At 36.3% G+C, this 16,532-nt stretch overlaps 1 protein-coding gene across 2 annotated transcripts in view; it reads right to left on the bottom strand.

The window, feature by feature from the left end:
• Positions 1-16,532, bottom strand: part of RAPGEF2 (Rap guanine nucleotide exchange factor 2) — a 137,765-nt gene that overhangs the window by 29,900 nt on the left and 91,333 nt on the right. For both annotated transcript variants that reach the window (XM_019473155.1, XM_009283337.1), the window contains exons 7-15: positions 11,284-11,461; positions 9,372-9,508; positions 8,651-8,809; positions 6,816-6,968; positions 6,285-6,449; positions 3,167-3,274; positions 2,870-3,073; positions 2,667-2,775; positions 214-460 (exon numbers count right to left, since the gene is read on the bottom strand). In XM_019473155.1, coding sequence (XP_019328700.1) covers positions 214-460; positions 2,667-2,775; positions 2,870-3,073; positions 3,167-3,274; positions 6,285-6,449; positions 6,816-6,968; positions 8,651-8,809; positions 9,372-9,508; positions 11,284-11,461 — 1,460 coding nt within the window. The remainder of the gene's footprint in view (positions 1-213; positions 461-2,666; positions 2,776-2,869; positions 3,074-3,166; positions 3,275-6,284; positions 6,450-6,815; positions 6,969-8,650; positions 8,810-9,371; positions 9,509-11,283; positions 11,462-16,532) is intronic.

Raw genomic sequence — 16,532 nt, 5'->3', positions numbered from 1 at the left:
TCAAATACATCCATATTGATATCAGGAGCTGCATTGTTAGTAGTCTATGATCATTCAAATATTCACACTAGTATCTTCTAGTATATTTTTTCAGATATAAACATGGTTTGCATTAATAAATAAAAAAGGTATCATGACAAATTATAAGTAACATGAGAAATTACTAAAATGTAACACAAAGCAAATATTTAAGAGGAAATAAAAAAAACTCACTTGTACGGTTTCTGAGGCAGAATACTGATTCGAGTCTTGTCAAGTATCTTCTTTAATTTATTTCTTCCCCCAACTGTGTTGGCTTTACTTTTCTTATTTACTTTTTCTAATCCTATTACCTTCCACATATCAACAGCAAGGTCTGGGATGGAATAACGACTCGCCTTTTTAATATCACCAATTTTAGGCAGGTGGGGAGCACCATTTCTTTTTTCCTCTGACAACCGTGTTAAGAGTTCTTTAAAAACTGCACAAGACAGGAAAAGGGAGGAAAGAAAAAGAACAAAAATGTAAAAGAAAGCTCTGTGCACCAGACCAGTTTAATATTAATCATTACAAAAAACTGATTAGGAAATTCTGTCAATTCAAGTATTAAATGAATTTAGATATAAGACTTTAAAAAAAATTTAAAATTTTAAAAGGGACATTAATTTTCTGTAGTATGAATCAGAAAATCAGTAAATTGGCCTAGCTCAGAATAGAAATACACTAGATGACCACATGTTTGCACAGATGGTGTCAACAGAAGGACTTTGACTTTTCAACCTAAGGACACAGGCTTCTGCAGAATAGTAGCATGCATAAAAAGAGCACACTAGACAAACATAAGATAGGAAAACTAACAACTGAGAAGGAAGGTTTTAAACAGCCTGCAACAAAAGCTCTCGGATGGACAAGAAATTATTAGCAACAGGATCAAAAAAAAAATCAGAGATCAGAGGGAAAACTGCAACAAAGTCATAAGGAAAACATAAGAAAGTAGGAGATTACTGAGACACCTTGCATGTTTGACAGGGCTATTGCATCCATCTGCCACATACACAAAAACCCTCTCAGACTCCCTCAGCTCCCTAGCAGAGAGTCATCTCTGAGGCAGAAATACCTGATGAATTTGTGAATTAGTTCTTCTACTGCAACTTTTAGCTTCACAAAAATGTTGATATATTTAAATAAATCAAACAAAACCGATCTGGAGATCAAGTCACATATTCTGAGTGTGAGAGGAAGTCTCCATATATAAATGGAAAAATCAACTGAGTTGATTTGTAATAATAAATGAAAACTGATAATTAAAACCAAAGAATTGTAGAAAAAGTGGGAACAAGGGCAACCAGCTAAGGATGAGTATTAGGGGCTAGGTTTTACTATTATGCATTAATTTTGTCCTTAATATTCATCCTTAACTCCAGAGGTACACAATAAACAACCAAGAAACTTCAAAAGCTTCAAATATGACACACACAAAGAAAAGTGGAGGAGAGTAATCTGAGCCAATAACTGTACTGTCAAATAGGAGCTGGGGGCTGGAGAGACAGGTTAGGTACAGATAAGAAAATGCTGTTAAAAAAAGGAAACTCTCCTTTTGGGATTTGTTGATAAGAAATACTGCGTGCAATACACAGAAAGTAACTGTTCTGAGACTCCACTGTGATGTGATTTCAGTATTTGCAGTGGAGCAACAAGATTAAAAACTTAGAAAAACACAACTTCTGAAGAAATGGGGTTTAATCTTAAACATACTAATAAAGCAACACATGAGATCCAAAAACCTAGTGTGTGAAGGATGGTTACACAGAACTTACACATAGAGAACCAAGCACATACTGCTGAACAAGCATATACAGATATATTAAGAAATGCCTTAATTATTAGAAACAATTGAAATATTAGAATCCTTACTGCAAAGTAAAAAAAATCCCCAGGAAACAGATTTGACAAGTGACTTTTGGAGATAACCTAAGCATATTTAATCATCAGTTAGTGCAGTGACATCCTGTGGTAATATTCTGCCCTACTTAGTTGTGATGAAGAACCTGATCCCTGAAAGAGATACTTGGGGAACACATCACTAAAGTATATGAATAATCCAAGTATCCAGTGGTAAAAATCAAACAAAACCCACAAACTATTAATTGCTTATGATGCTGAGATCCTGAACTGCTTAAAGACTCCTTCATGACTGCTTTAGTACTTGTTAGAGGGAGAAATGAAGAGAATAGATTTGGAGGGTAGCGAGATTGTTTTCACCTAGCTGGCAAGAAAGTTTTTATTAATCTTGTCACACTCACTGTAGGCATGGACTGAAAAACTGTGAGCAAATTCAGCAAACAGATTAAGATCACTGATCAACTGAAATTCCAAAAGAGGCTTCTTTCCTGAGAAAGGACTAAATGTTACACGTACAAACATGTTTTATAACGTCAAGCTAAATGGTCATAATAGTTCCTCTTAACCCAGAAACATGCATTTGTGAGAGTGAAGTCACTTCATATAAGACCCTATTCATAAATTTTTCTCTGCAATTATGAACTCGGGTATTTTAGGACCTGCAAGGTTCCTTTTTCTATTCTCCCCAGTATGCAAGTGTTTCAAACAAAACTATTTTAAACTATTAAAAAAGACTCCATCTAAATGAGAACAGAAATTACAACAAAAAGTGCACACAAACTTACCAAATAAATTGGTTTTCACAGTGATAGACAGATGAGTGTTATTTCTAAGGATTTCCATGGCTTTTGACAGCTGAATGTTTTCAAAGTTTTGACCATTCACTTCCAGTATCTAAAAACACAAACAGGTAGTGTCATTTTTATTTAGCAAAGAGAAAGGAAACAAAAAAAGGGGCGGGGGGGCAAGACATTTTAAAATTACATACCTGGTCTCCACGTTTCAAGCCTGCTTCTGTAGCTTTGCTACCAAAATCTACACTATCAACAAAGATTCCAAATCCCTTTTCTGACCCTCCCAGCAAGATAAAAGGCAAAGGGGCTTCTCGAGATGGCTTTGTTAAGGTTATCAATCTTCGTTTCGCTTTAGCAGCACAAGCAATATTTAACAGCCTCAAATGTCCACCCATTTTCTGCAAGAGAAAAGCATAATGAGTTATATATAACAATAGCCTGGCTACTCCCTGCCATCCCAAATTGTCAGAAAAAAAACCCCTCACTCTTACCTCCCTCTCCAAATTGTTCTCAAATTCTTCCAGAAATCGAGTCATAGCAGGATCTCCTTCAAAATCATTGAAGTGATTGTTCACCCATAACAATACTACCCGTGTAACCTGAAAATTAATCAATAATATAAATACTTTCCAGGAATACCCAGAACAGCACTAGTGCTAAGTCCTTTAAAAATACTGCTCCTTAAAGCCCCTGTAAATTTCCATTGAAATCCTAAATACTATATATATACACCCAAACCTAACTTTACTAACATGCAATCATTTACCAGGAAGATAGAACAAATTATGTATTAAAATTGCTTTCACTTGTATAGGCAATTGTATGTTGTATTTCATAAAGAATACTATGAGTTAGAAAATTAACACTTGCTGTATCAAATTTGATTAAGGAATAGAGCACACAGGTACAAAGCAACGAGTTAGATCCATTTCTGACTTATAACAACAATTTCCTGTTCATGTAAATTTCCAAATCTGCTTAATTCTTCAAGCATATGATCATAAAGCTTCCGATACTGCTTTATATTGGTTCTTGAATCTCACTAATCTTTAGATAAGCCACCATTAACTTCATTAGGCATTTACCTGTCTAAAAGAGCTATTGTATGTTCAGAAAGGCAGGGAAAAGGAGCTATTGTGAGAAGCAGGAAAGAGGTTTCAACAGAGAATACATGTAATTCTTTTCCTTAGAGTCAATCTTTCAGTTTACCACTCCTCCTTTCTCTCCACCCCTACTCCCCCCAGGCAACTATGATTATCAAGTTCAGAAGGATCTTAGCTGGTATTTTACAGTTTGTTAGGAAAAAACTCTAAAGGAATACTATCAATTAATATTTTTTAAGGTAAAGCCACAAAGAGCGAGCTGCATTTTTTAAAACTATATGCTTCCACTGTAAAATTTTATCTTAGGATCCGATTTGACCTAGAACATCAGCAGCACTTGTCCTGACACAGTAAGAGTTTTGATGTCTTCAATTAATATTGATTCATGCTATTTTTAAAAAGCTCCTGAATCCAAAACAGTTGTGCCACTCAAAGTTATCTCTAAAAATACAGCTGCATTTCTTTGGTTATGCTGGGAAAGTAAGTTAGTAGGGGAAAACCTCTAAACATTTCAAAAACTAGAGCTTAAGAACAAAATCTCATACAAATTTTAATCAGCTAAAGCTAACTCCTGTCCATTCTTTGCATCTGCACAAAATCGAAACCTCTGCAGCCTCTTATGCTAACGGTCTGACACCAGGCATCCAAAACCAAACCCTGCCACCCTCGTATACAGTTTCCAAGTAGTTTGCCTTTTACTCCAGAAAAGCAAGTGAATTCAGAAGAATTGCTGAAATTAATGACCAAACTAATCAAGTACTTCAGAACTCCTCAAGAGTTCAGATTTCTAACAGGAGGCAACTGCACAGCACTACGTGCTGCAGCTCCCAGCCACAGGGATGTAGGCTAGGGGTAGCATTTCTGACATATTTGAGATTTTTCCATCTTCGAAATTGAAGATGAACTTCCTTTCTGTTAAACATCTGTGGTGTTTTTCATTAATGTGGATGACATTAGAAGATCCAGACAATGTCTGGTTAAATTTAGGCTAATTGCAGATTTTTAAAATTGGCTGGGAAGTTGCAAGCCATACCACGTAATATATTTTAAATCACTGCAGTGATAGCTTCAATATCAATGCTGCTTTCAAAGTTGGGACTTACTAATGTACACCCAAGACAACACTGCGCTGGAAAGGGTTGAATGGTGACTTCCAGAGGAATGCCATTACTTGTGTCAGAACCAGGAACAGTATTAAAAGAGGATTAAAGCTGTAAAGTCAAGTACCTTGCTGCTGGGCAAAATCATCGGTGAGGTTGGATCTCAGATGTCCCAGTCTGATTACTACTAAGTACTGACCACCCGCAGGAAGTTCTACTCACCCCTTTCCCTCTCCTCATTGCCTATCAGCCCCTAATACAAAACAGCCAAAATCTTCCAGATTCCTTGCTCCCCACTTGCTTATCTCCACTTGTCCCAAGCTGTTATCCAACTCTTGCCTTTCTGTCACTTGCTACTGGATGTCAGAAAGGGTTGGTTATTGAATATATGGCAGAACAAAGAGCTGCTCTGTTTTTAGACCCGATACCAGCAACTGTGCTGGCTCATGCTTTTACAGAGGCTGAGGGGATTATCCATTGGAGGACAAGAAAAAAAAAGTTTAAAGATGAACTCCAACATTACAGCTCTGAAGCTGTAACAAGCCTATGCTAAGCAACAGTAGCTGCAAAGCCTATCCTCTCTGCTAAATGTCAGATCCTTCCTCCAAGGCACAGATATAATAGCATTTCTAGAAGAAATACCCAGATTTAAATAAAAGTTGAAAACCAGATTTCTCTTTAACCTTATTGATATTAATTCCCTTGGTTTCAAATTTGCAAAAAACATCTGGAAATTTTTACTAGCTTTTTTACATATGAGAAAGTTGTATACAAGTGAAAATAAAGCATTACAGTGTGAAGCACAGTACAGCCTCAATAGACAGTGTGCCAAAACTGGATATACAGGGCCTTATTCTTCCATCATGGCAGTTTGTTTAGGGAAGAGGATGTTTGATTGTGTTTGGGTTCGGGGGTTTTTTTAATGCTGTATAAGGCTCAACAGATTCTTAACAATGGCTATATTTTCTAGTCTCTTTATATAAAAATAAATTATCACAAAATGTTGCCAAGTTGTGTTAACTAGTATTATGTATGGAAAACACAGAACTTATTTATATGCTCAAATTTCAAGACACTAGAATTCTATTGAATTCTATTAAATAAAAATACTGATTATTGGAAAAAAGCTTTCCCTATACTTGCAAGCAACTAAGTTATGCTGTAAAAACACAGCAAGGTAAAACATGGCTAATTTACCTTGCCTGAGCACATTAATACTTAAATAAAATCCAATAAGCCAAGGAAAAATATTTTCTTAGTTTTATCCACATATTCTGCCATTAAAATATGTCACCAGCTATTTGTTTCTTATTCAGTTTAGTCATTCTCTCTAAAACATATTTTATTCTTAATAGCTTATATTTCAATGCAAATGGTAACAGGTATGTAATTCAGGGAATTTTAACCTTATCCCTGAGGCTGGGGTCATTGAACCACTCCAACAACTTCTTGCCCACTTCCATTGGGCTGGAAAGAAAGGTCCGATACGTCAAGAGGAAGTCTTCTATAAATGTTGGGTCTACCACAGAGTGCTCTTCCACCAAATGCATTGTTAACCTTTCAGCTGTTCCCTATAAAAAAATTAATCTTAGTTATTAAAACAGATTTTCAATAAATGCAAATTTGTTTTCTTGTAACATACTGAAGACGCATTACACTAGAAAGAATACTGGCATCTATTGACTGATGAGCTAAGCAACCATAACAGCTTAATCATTGTAATAAGAAATGTAAAAAATTTATGTAATTAATATCTACAGAAATCACCTACTTATCCATGTGCAGAATTATAAAGAGAAAAACTAGAAGTATTAACTGTCTATTTTCAAATATCTATTTTTATAATATATATCTCAACTAATCCTGGACCTAACTTGCCAAGTTAAGAAGTTTCTAGAACACAGACTTTTGCAAGACACTCCCTCTTTTGCTTTTACCTTGATGACAATGTGACCTTTCCTTGTTCCAGTGCGATCAAGTTCCCTGTGCTCCTTCACCATCACAATCTCCCCTTCCTCTTCTACCTTCTGCATGTTCTTTTCCACTTGATTGAGGATGCGGCAATAATCTTGCTGGGCTATACAAACAAACTGGAAAGAATCATTGCGCACCAGTATTAAAAGGTAAAATCTTCAGAAAAGCATTTAGACTTAAGATGCAAGTACTCTATTAATAGAAAAGATAAAGTAGTTTCTCAACCTGCAGTGAGCCAACTTTCTCTTCCCAGCATTTCAGCTGTAGAAAGCAGATGAATACACAAGCACAGTACTTCCATTACAATCTTGCAGTTAGAGCAGACCAAGATTCATCAGAGCAAAATGATTTAGCATTATCAGCCATTTTTGTTTAGCTGCTTTGACTGCCCCTCTGCTGGAGATGAAGCTCAGTATCCTAGCTGGTATTTTTTCTCCCATGCAAGCTTTTGTGTGGTATTTAGAAGGGTTAAGAGACTGAAGGGAAAACCCAGCTTTTGGGTTTTGTGCCTACTGCTACTGTAAAAAATTTTCATTTTTTATAGCTATTATTAATAAAGTCAATCTTTAAGCAAACTAACATTTGTTCAATTACCTGAGTGCGGGCACACAGAAACAAATTACTTCTGGATTAAAGCATACATCAGGAAAAAGTATTTTCTACAGTCATCTGCTCAGCCAAGAATAAGTGCAAGAATAAATGTCTGAAGAATATTCCTAGCACCTACACTATGCAAACATAATTAAGACCACCCACTACAACTACGGAAAAAAATACTGTATACACTGAATTGTCTTCTATAACTTGTTAAAAGTTTTATACCTTTGTCTCTTTTGTGGGGCAAATACTCACATCTTACATGAACTTGGGTATTTAACTGAAAGGAAATGATAGTGTTTATTCTGATTGAAAAGTTGATAAATGATCACGTATGTACTTAGGACAAAGGCATGAGATTCACAGAGATAATATTTTCTCCTGCATTCTTCATAATTCATTTACATACCTTTTCTATTTCCAGCAGCTAGTAGTAGCTGAACCAGAACTCCCACAATCTGAATTTGTTGCAAAACAGTATCCATGCAAAACATACCATTTATGCACTTTTTGGAAGTTAGATGGGCAAACTAAACCAGGTGACTACATTAACAAACATTTACACCCATTTTCAATGGCATCTACTGGAAGCTAATTAGCCATCAGGACCAAACAAAATGCTTAATTCACCCAGGGTTTGGCTATTACCTTCTCGATGGGAATAAGTAAATAGCAACCGCATATCCAGATCAGGCTAGTAGTTTTATGCTACAAGAAGCGTTCCTTAAATCTAACTATTTGTGTTACAGCAAACATCAAGGTATTTTCCTTGAAAGGCCAGATTGGCTGAAACTAGATTTTCTACTCAAACCATGGGACAGAGAGCCTGTATTACTTTAAGATTCAGTAGCTGAGTTGAGTGAGGAAGAATGGCTATTGCCTGTAGAAGTAAGAGAGCCTGTAATAGCTAATGGACCTTGAGATCCTAAGGGAAAGCTTGAAGCAACAGATATATGCAACAGGCTGCTGGACCTCAAGTTCTGGAAAAAGCATGTAAACAAACGTCTTAATCCAAAATGATGAAGAGAATTCAATTTCCCAGACTGTGGGTATGCAGGAGCCATATTTCCCAACTATTGTACAGGGTTACATGCTGGAGATTTTACATATATTCAGTTTAAAATACAACTGTGCCTGGCTATTGGGTTGTATTATGCCTATATGTACGTGATTTTGCCTGTATTAGAGTCCGAAACACTACCTGGCAGTCATCCACTTTGGTTCTCATCACTCCTTTCATATATTCCTTTTCCATGGTAGGGGAAACACCAAAACTGTTGCCCATGCAGAGTATCTCTGTTCTTCCATCAGGGTATGTCACCTCCACAGAGCCATTCAAAATGACTGACCAGGAATCCAGCTACAAATCAAATGTTGCAGGATACATGAAGACTGAATCACTTAACATTGTAATATCATACTATATAGATACAACCCTTTCCGTTTTTCCAAAGGAAAAGTTATTTTTTAGCACTTATTAAAAACATTTATAAGCTAGTTTACCTTAAATATGCAGCTATTTCCAGCTCAAGAAAACGGGAATCCTATGTTTAACTATGATGTTACGAGTTTATGTAAGACTGTAAAAAAAAAGTTAAAAAAAAGGAAAAAAAAAGAAAAACAAAAAGGTGGTTTTAAAACACCACGTAAACACTGAAATAAACTCCCAAAATCAGGTCCAATAAGCAGGAAGCATTTTGTATATTATGAAGAGTATTTTCTTATGCTTTTATTGTATAAGAAATGTTGTGCGAGTGCTTAAACAAAAGCTTTCAAACTAATGCAAAACAAAAAGAGGCATAATTTACCTGATCAATGTTACCTTTTGTTTTTTAATTTTTAAACAACGAAAAAGGACCTCTAAGCCTGTGGAATCTGGGATGTCTGGTATAATAGGAAAGTCCAAAGTAATTTCTACTGACCTCTTCCCCATCGTTTAGTACAATAGTTCCTGCTCTCTCCACAACTGCAAAGACCATTACAGCACAGAGCTCTCTCCTCACTGACATTGTCATGTTGGCAAAAGCAGGCAATTGATGCATGAATTCCAGTAGTTGTTCTGAAGGAGAAAAAGCCTACTGAGTCGTGCATGTCAAAACAACAAAGCACAGCAAAGGCAGTTCTTCAGCAAGATGCCCGAGGCTACTTAAGCTAAAATGCTGCACAATCATTTCTGTATACTAATAAATCATGTACAGTGGCCTGTTGTAATTACTGGGTATTTTGTAGACACAGACTGGCTGATCATATCATCAATAGAAGCCCTGCAAAGTAAAAGTCAGTATAATGGAAGAATTGTAATGTAACGAGAGCTCTGAATACAACCAATGAAATTGTAATACTCCAGCCAGCCAGGGCAATAAGTCCATGAAGACTACGATAGGCCTATATAAAACACAGCAGGACATTAAGAAGAGAAATTTCACAAAACTGAGCAAGTTCAATGGTAAAGCCATCCCTTCCTAGGCTAGACCTAACAGTAAATAGTACATGATCGTCATCCGGCACATTCACAAAGTTCCAGAGAGAACAGGATTACTGTCTTAAAGGTGACTACCGCTGCTCTGTCTTCTGCATGCACTAGAGCTGCACTTGTACTCAGCTGTGAACTTCTCCCATATTTTCGCTTTTTACATTGTTCATAACTACAGAGCTCAATTTTTCTTAGTAGTCCTGCTGAGGGATTATATGCCCTAAATGCTAGACATTTTTGCATTCAGTTTCATCTAAAAAAAACTACGGAAAGTAGTCAATAGGACCCCATCTTTTTCCTAAATTTTTATTCACTCAGAATCACTGAATGATTGAGGCTGGAAGGGACCTCTGGAGGTCATCTGGCCAAACCCTCCTGCTCAAGCAGGACCACATACAGCCAACTGCCCAGGACCATGTCCAGAAGGCTTCTGAATATCTCCAAGAAGGGGGACCTCTCTACCACCTCCCTGGGCAACCTGTGCAGTGCTCGGTCACCCTCACAATAAAAAAAGCGTTTCCTGGTCAGAGACATAGCCGCCTGTGTTTCAGTTTGTGCCCATTGCCTCTGGTCCTGTCACTGGGCACCACTGAGAAGAGCCTGGCTCTGTCTTCTTTACACCCTTGCTCCAGATATTTGTACACATTGATGAGATCCCCCTGAGCCTTCTCTTCTCCAGGCTGAGCTGTCCCAGTTCTCTTAAACCTTCCTCATATAAGAGATGCTTCAGTCCCTTAATCATCTGATAATCAACCTTAATCATCATTTAGTCATACTTTGACAAAAGAAAAAAGTTAAAACTCAGCCAGTGAAACAGATTAGATTAGAAATTGTAAGAATTTGAATTCTAGTTCTGCTTTGCTTTCAATGTATTAGCCTATACATTAACATAGCAAATTCGTTTGATTAGGTGCACATGTACGTAAAGGTGTTAACAGCTCCAATGTTTAACACAAATGTATATCTGTGGTTAAAAACAGACACAACATCACAACTTACAATTAAAAAATTTAATGTGATAAGCATCCAACGTTGACATTAATATTGACTTTGCCAAGGTTCTAGCTGTTTTCCAGTTTACTTCATAAACCTGTTCTGATATCAATTAGATGTTGAAGCTTGAGATCTAAAGGGCCAGCAGCTAATAGTTTTCACCCATATCGTGTGTTTTCTTCTTCTTCTTCGGCTGTATTCATTCACTGGCTGAATTTACAGCATTTATTAATCACCTTACAGAATAAACACTAAACTTACCAACTACAAAAGCCAATGATTAAAATAAAACCTCAAACTCAAAAAGTAATTTTTTTTTGGTGAAGGAGAACAAGTTTGACAGTATTTGACTACATCGCAATACTTACCAATGTCATCATCTGTCCTGTCTATTGGGTCCTTCTCCAAGCAGTCTCTAACAATATCCCTACTCATCAAAGGATCCGATGCCCTTTCAATGTCTTCTTCATCATCATCATCCTCAGAATCCACTGCTGTCTCTGGCAACCCACTGAGATCCATATCACCAGCCTCACTTTCTGTAGCCTAAATTCATGTATAAACAATTTAAAACAAACAAACAAACCCACGTTCAAATGTGTTCTTCACTGCTACAGTTTTCTAGTTAAACATACAGAAATGAATTCTATCACCTAACAGATCAAATTCATTCAATATCTTTTATATTGCTTTTTTCTTTACATATCTTTTGAAAACAACTAACCATTAATTAACCCAAAACCATTGTTTAAACAAGGCTTTTAACACTTGTTTCCAATCAGCCACACAAACAGGATTCAACATACATTATTTAATCAGTAGTTCTGGGGAGAATTGAAGGCAGTTATATTTCAAGGAACAATTTCTTGGAATATTAGCTGAATATATATATTTTTTTTAAATAAACAGTTCATTTAAAACAGTTTGTTTCCGTTCCTGCCCCAACTTTACATCTTCAAACACTTAGGAATGCAATGTAATTTTAAGTAGACTGTTTGGGGAAATAAGTACAGCATCAAAACGCTACAGGAATTTTGCTATCTCCCAGTAACCTAGGACTGGGTTGTTTTTTGTTTTGTTTTGTTTTTTTCCCCCTCCAATTCCAGTTGAACATAGTTAAATATGGCTTTCATTTGCTGATAAACAGTATAAGAATTTACAGATGCAGGAAAAATGCAAAGTCACTGCTTAAACACCACAGATGGACGACACAGAATGTCTACCAAACTTAACCTCCATTAAATTGTATTAAAATGAAGGAAAACATAGTCCATATATAGCCTGAGGTCATTAGTATAGCACCTAAAGGTACATACATTTTAATGATTTAGTTTTAAGACCAAACACTTAATAAACCCCACAAACATTTGTCTGTCACAGCTGATAAAGCTGCTTTTTCTTAGAACCTGATTTAATACCACGGCAGCTGCCAAGGCTCAGCTACGACAATTTTTAAGGAAATGCAAGCTTCTAATGAGCAAGTTCGAAGCCATGACTTGACAAATCAAGTTTCACATGCCTTATAGGGATGGTTTGTTTCTGAGACTCTGGAAGCACACAATGTATTCATGTCTACTTGAAAAATACTACATGGGACAAACACAGCTACTAAAGCCTGTTTTGTTGATCTGTCTCTCACACTGGTAGAAAAACCCCACCCAAAACTAGGTCACCCTCCAAGCACAGAGAAGGTAAGACAAATTACACTGGTATTTTCGTAGAATCGTCTTCCCTATTCCTACCTCACTAGCTGTGGCTGACATCTGTTACTTTAATGCCATTATACACAGCCACCTTATGAATGGTAGCATATGGCTGGAGACGGATCAGGGCAGCTAGTGTCCTTCTTAAATGCTTCTGTCCTACAGCACAACACAAGCTTTGTAACAGGGTCTCGTTAATATAAAAAGCACGATAACAGCACCTACACAATATTCAAATTATTCTCACATTGTGGTTTTTGTTTTTTGTTTTTTGTTTTTTAAAGAAAAAATGCTGAGCATTTCTCAAGCAGGATGTTATACTGGCATACAAAGAAATCACAAAAATGATAGCACTGATAGCAGTATTTTCATTTGCAGTCTTACTGTGCTTAACATGCATGTTCCCTATGATATATTTGAAACAGTTGCTCTAACTCCTCTTACAAAATAGCCTTCATCAAAAGTGACTGGTGGAAAAATTAGTCACGATGAGTCAGTAGACACACAGCTTATGACACCAATCTGTCAGGATCAGAAGTCTCCAACAGTGACAATTCCAGTGACAGTGGGACTGACTAATTCAGTCAATTTTGCAAACCCTCCCATTACTAGCGAGTGCCCCTCCTACCTGCCCAGATTAAGCTCTCAAAAGCACGTTAGTAAAATGAATGCAGAACTAAATTTAGTCACACAATGCTAACATACATGAGAAAATTCCACATATGGTACAAAATCTGATTATTAAAAGACAAGTTATCTGTCTTAAAATGATGACACAAAACCGGACAGAAGTTGAAGCTCTATTATCAAGAAAAGTTGATGCTATTTAAAAAAATTCTCACACTGAAATTAAATGCAACTTTGTATTCAGAAAATACTTTAAAAATACTACGAAAGGCTACAAGCATTTCCCGAAGATGATGACCTTTTACAGAGCTGCTTACATCTTTTTAACAACTGAAGTTATTGGTAGAAAACGGAATGATAAAGCAACTATTTCTAACTTACTAGTTATCAAAAAATACAAATCACTGCAATAAAGAAGCTCAGAATTGAATGCAACAATCTACAGAGTAGTAAGAAAATTTATTAATTTAACTTAGGACACCTTTAAAAATAAACCTTATCTTTTGCAAAAAAACCCAAACATTTTTTCAAGCAACTTTCTGAAAACATTATGATTATGCAGAAGTTAGCAAAGGAACACAAGTGTAGCCTTTCTGCACAGGCAATATGCATTCGTAGTAGTAAAGAATCAAATAACTCATCCCACGAGGACTCCTTCTGTTTATACATGCAAAAAGTTTTGCATGAGTTTTGTAACATTATTAAGAATAACTGGATCTGTCTTCATGTTAAAAGCATGCACCAATTTATCTAAAAAAACATTGCAAATAGTTTCTTTAGGCTCAGTAGCATCACATATGACATTAAAGATTCAAGGTCCTCTTGCTGACACATTAAACTTCAGAACCCACCTACTTCGAGCATTTTTGTACTCCCTCATGTGTTAGAAAAATCAAGCATGTCCACACAGGAACCCTTAGTTATGAAGCAATAGCCATGCATTTGTGTAAGACTAAAGGGAAAACCTTGATTAGCTGCTTTGAGGACAGAGGTGTCCTTATAAAACTCAGCAGTAGAAAATCCAGAACACAAGATGAATACCCTACAGAATTTGTACTACAGTCAATCATGAGGCTTAGAGCTTCCCAGGGCATTTAATCAAGGATGAAATACACCTCAGAAATCAGTGCTTTCATAGGCGCATGTTGTCCTTTGTTTCTTGGGTAATAAGAGAAGTTAGCTTCACCTAAATAAATCTAAAGAGATTGCATGTAAGAAAAATGCTAGTTGCAGCTTAAAGTACAAAACAATGTCTCTCCAAAGTCTGAACATCAGTTGCAATGAAAATTTTCTTCACAGTTGGGAAGATGGCATGAAAAATTTGCTGAAGCTTCAAAGGAATCGCACAATGACAGCCTAATATTTTGTCACATCACCAACAAGAAAGTCTTAAGAGGCTTCAGACAGACATTTTCAAGCCTGAGGTGAAGAGTTATTTCACATTTGGTACCTAAGGAGACCTGCTCAATTTTAAGCAGTGTCTGTAAAGGCTAATATTGTAAAAATACAAAAAAGGTTATTCCAACTGCTAAGGATCTCCAAGACCAAAGTCACTTCTAGATTTGAGTAATAACAGCTAATTAAACAAAAACCATGAAATAACTAGGAAAAGATGGAAAGCAAAGGAGCCTTGTGTAAGTTTTCTCAGTTAGCCTTTGGCTCCTTGACTGATTCTAGGAAGGAAAAAAAAAAAAATATTAAAAAAGGCCCCTATCGTTCATTCCCCTTAGATCAAACTGGGCAGACTGGGGAAATGGAAGACCTTGTTGGTCTCTGTAGACTGGTATGAGAGGAAACTGATTAAGCCCAACTCTACTGGTCTTTCATTTTTTGGAAGCATCATGGGCACGGACATAATGAGAGAGGTGATGGACTACATGAACAGATAAAGAAGATGACCTCCTTTACTGTCTAATTTCCTTCTCCTACCAATTTTTGGGTATCTGTTGAGAAAAAGATCAGAAGAGGCCAAGGGGGATGTTGGCTTATCCAACAGATCTATACCTTTACAATCAAGTAACTCTCCCTCCCGTATTATAACCGCTTCATCAAATACACCTGCACACACATACCAGCTTTACTATGGGAAGGAAAGTGGGAAGACTTGGAGAACTGCTTACAAGATGACTGGCTCTGTTTTAGGTGGCCTTCACAGTTTTCTTTTCTATGCTGGTTTGGGGAAAAAGCTTCCAGCTGATCTTAACAGTATAAAGAGAAACAAATAGAAAACCCTTAAAATTAACCACATTAACTACTGATTTCCTAGTATTTTAACAGAATATTTTAGCCTAGACTTTTTTTTAATTTTTATTTTAACCGCTTTCTTTAGGAAACATTAAGAAAAAAAATGCATCATTTTGAATAATAAATCCCCTTTGTGACTAATGTCACCACCTAAATCAACAATCCAAAATCTCCAAACATGCAAAATACTGGGAAAAAATAAAAAATAAAAAAGCATAGAAGACACTTGTTGCGCAAACCAGAAATATGTTCATTGTCTGCTGCAGTCCTTCAAGTCCATGAAGTTAACAAAGAAAGCAGCCAAGCTCAGCTCAAAAAAGCCACCCCCCACCTTATTTTTCAATCATTGTAGTTTAAGGGCTAAAAAATAAACTAAAAAATGAAATTAAGAATGTTTATTAGTGAAAACATTCATTTTTTTACTTCATAGTTTATAAGCTGACACTGATACAAAACACCAAAAACCCTGGCACTACACTGCTCATGAAATCACTTGCAAAAAGTTCCATTAGCTTGAAAGATTTCCTCCTGTCGTCATATAGGCACATTGGATCCAGCTTTTCCACAGAGACAAAACATGGCTGGGGTTTTGTTTTACATTAGGTTTCAACTCACTGGGCAAAAGTTTACAATATAAATAAATTGCTATGAAATTCAATCCATGTAACTATAATATGTATTTGTTTGTTAAAGAATTATATATTTATAACAATCAATTATAACTATTACATGCACACAAATCATACATAAATCTATGGTAGTAAAATTATTTTTTCATACTCTAACATGAGTGCAAATGGCCATGAAATACCTTAAAACTCCTTCAGCCTAAGATTTTTACTGCTTTCTCTTCATATTTATTCTTCCATTATCTACCACAAAATTTACAACACAGCAGCCCACATCTGTCACAAGAGTCAGTCTGAGCACTATCCCTCCCTAGAGACGGAAAATGCAATAATCCAGACAACGCACACCCATTTTCTTCAAAATGGAGCAACATTTGCCGAGACCACAGGCATACAGAACAAGGACTCTGAAAG

This window comes from Aptenodytes forsteri, unplaced genomic scaffold, assembly GCF_000699145.1.
Source record: "Aptenodytes forsteri isolate BGI_AS27 unplaced genomic scaffold, ASM69914v1 Scaffold6, whole genome shotgun sequence".
NCBI classification, from domain to species: domain Eukaryota; kingdom Metazoa; phylum Chordata; class Aves; order Sphenisciformes; family Spheniscidae; genus Aptenodytes; species Aptenodytes forsteri.
The sequence above is the reverse complement of the archived record's forward strand: the minus strand, read 5'-3'. Positions and strand labels throughout refer to the sequence as shown.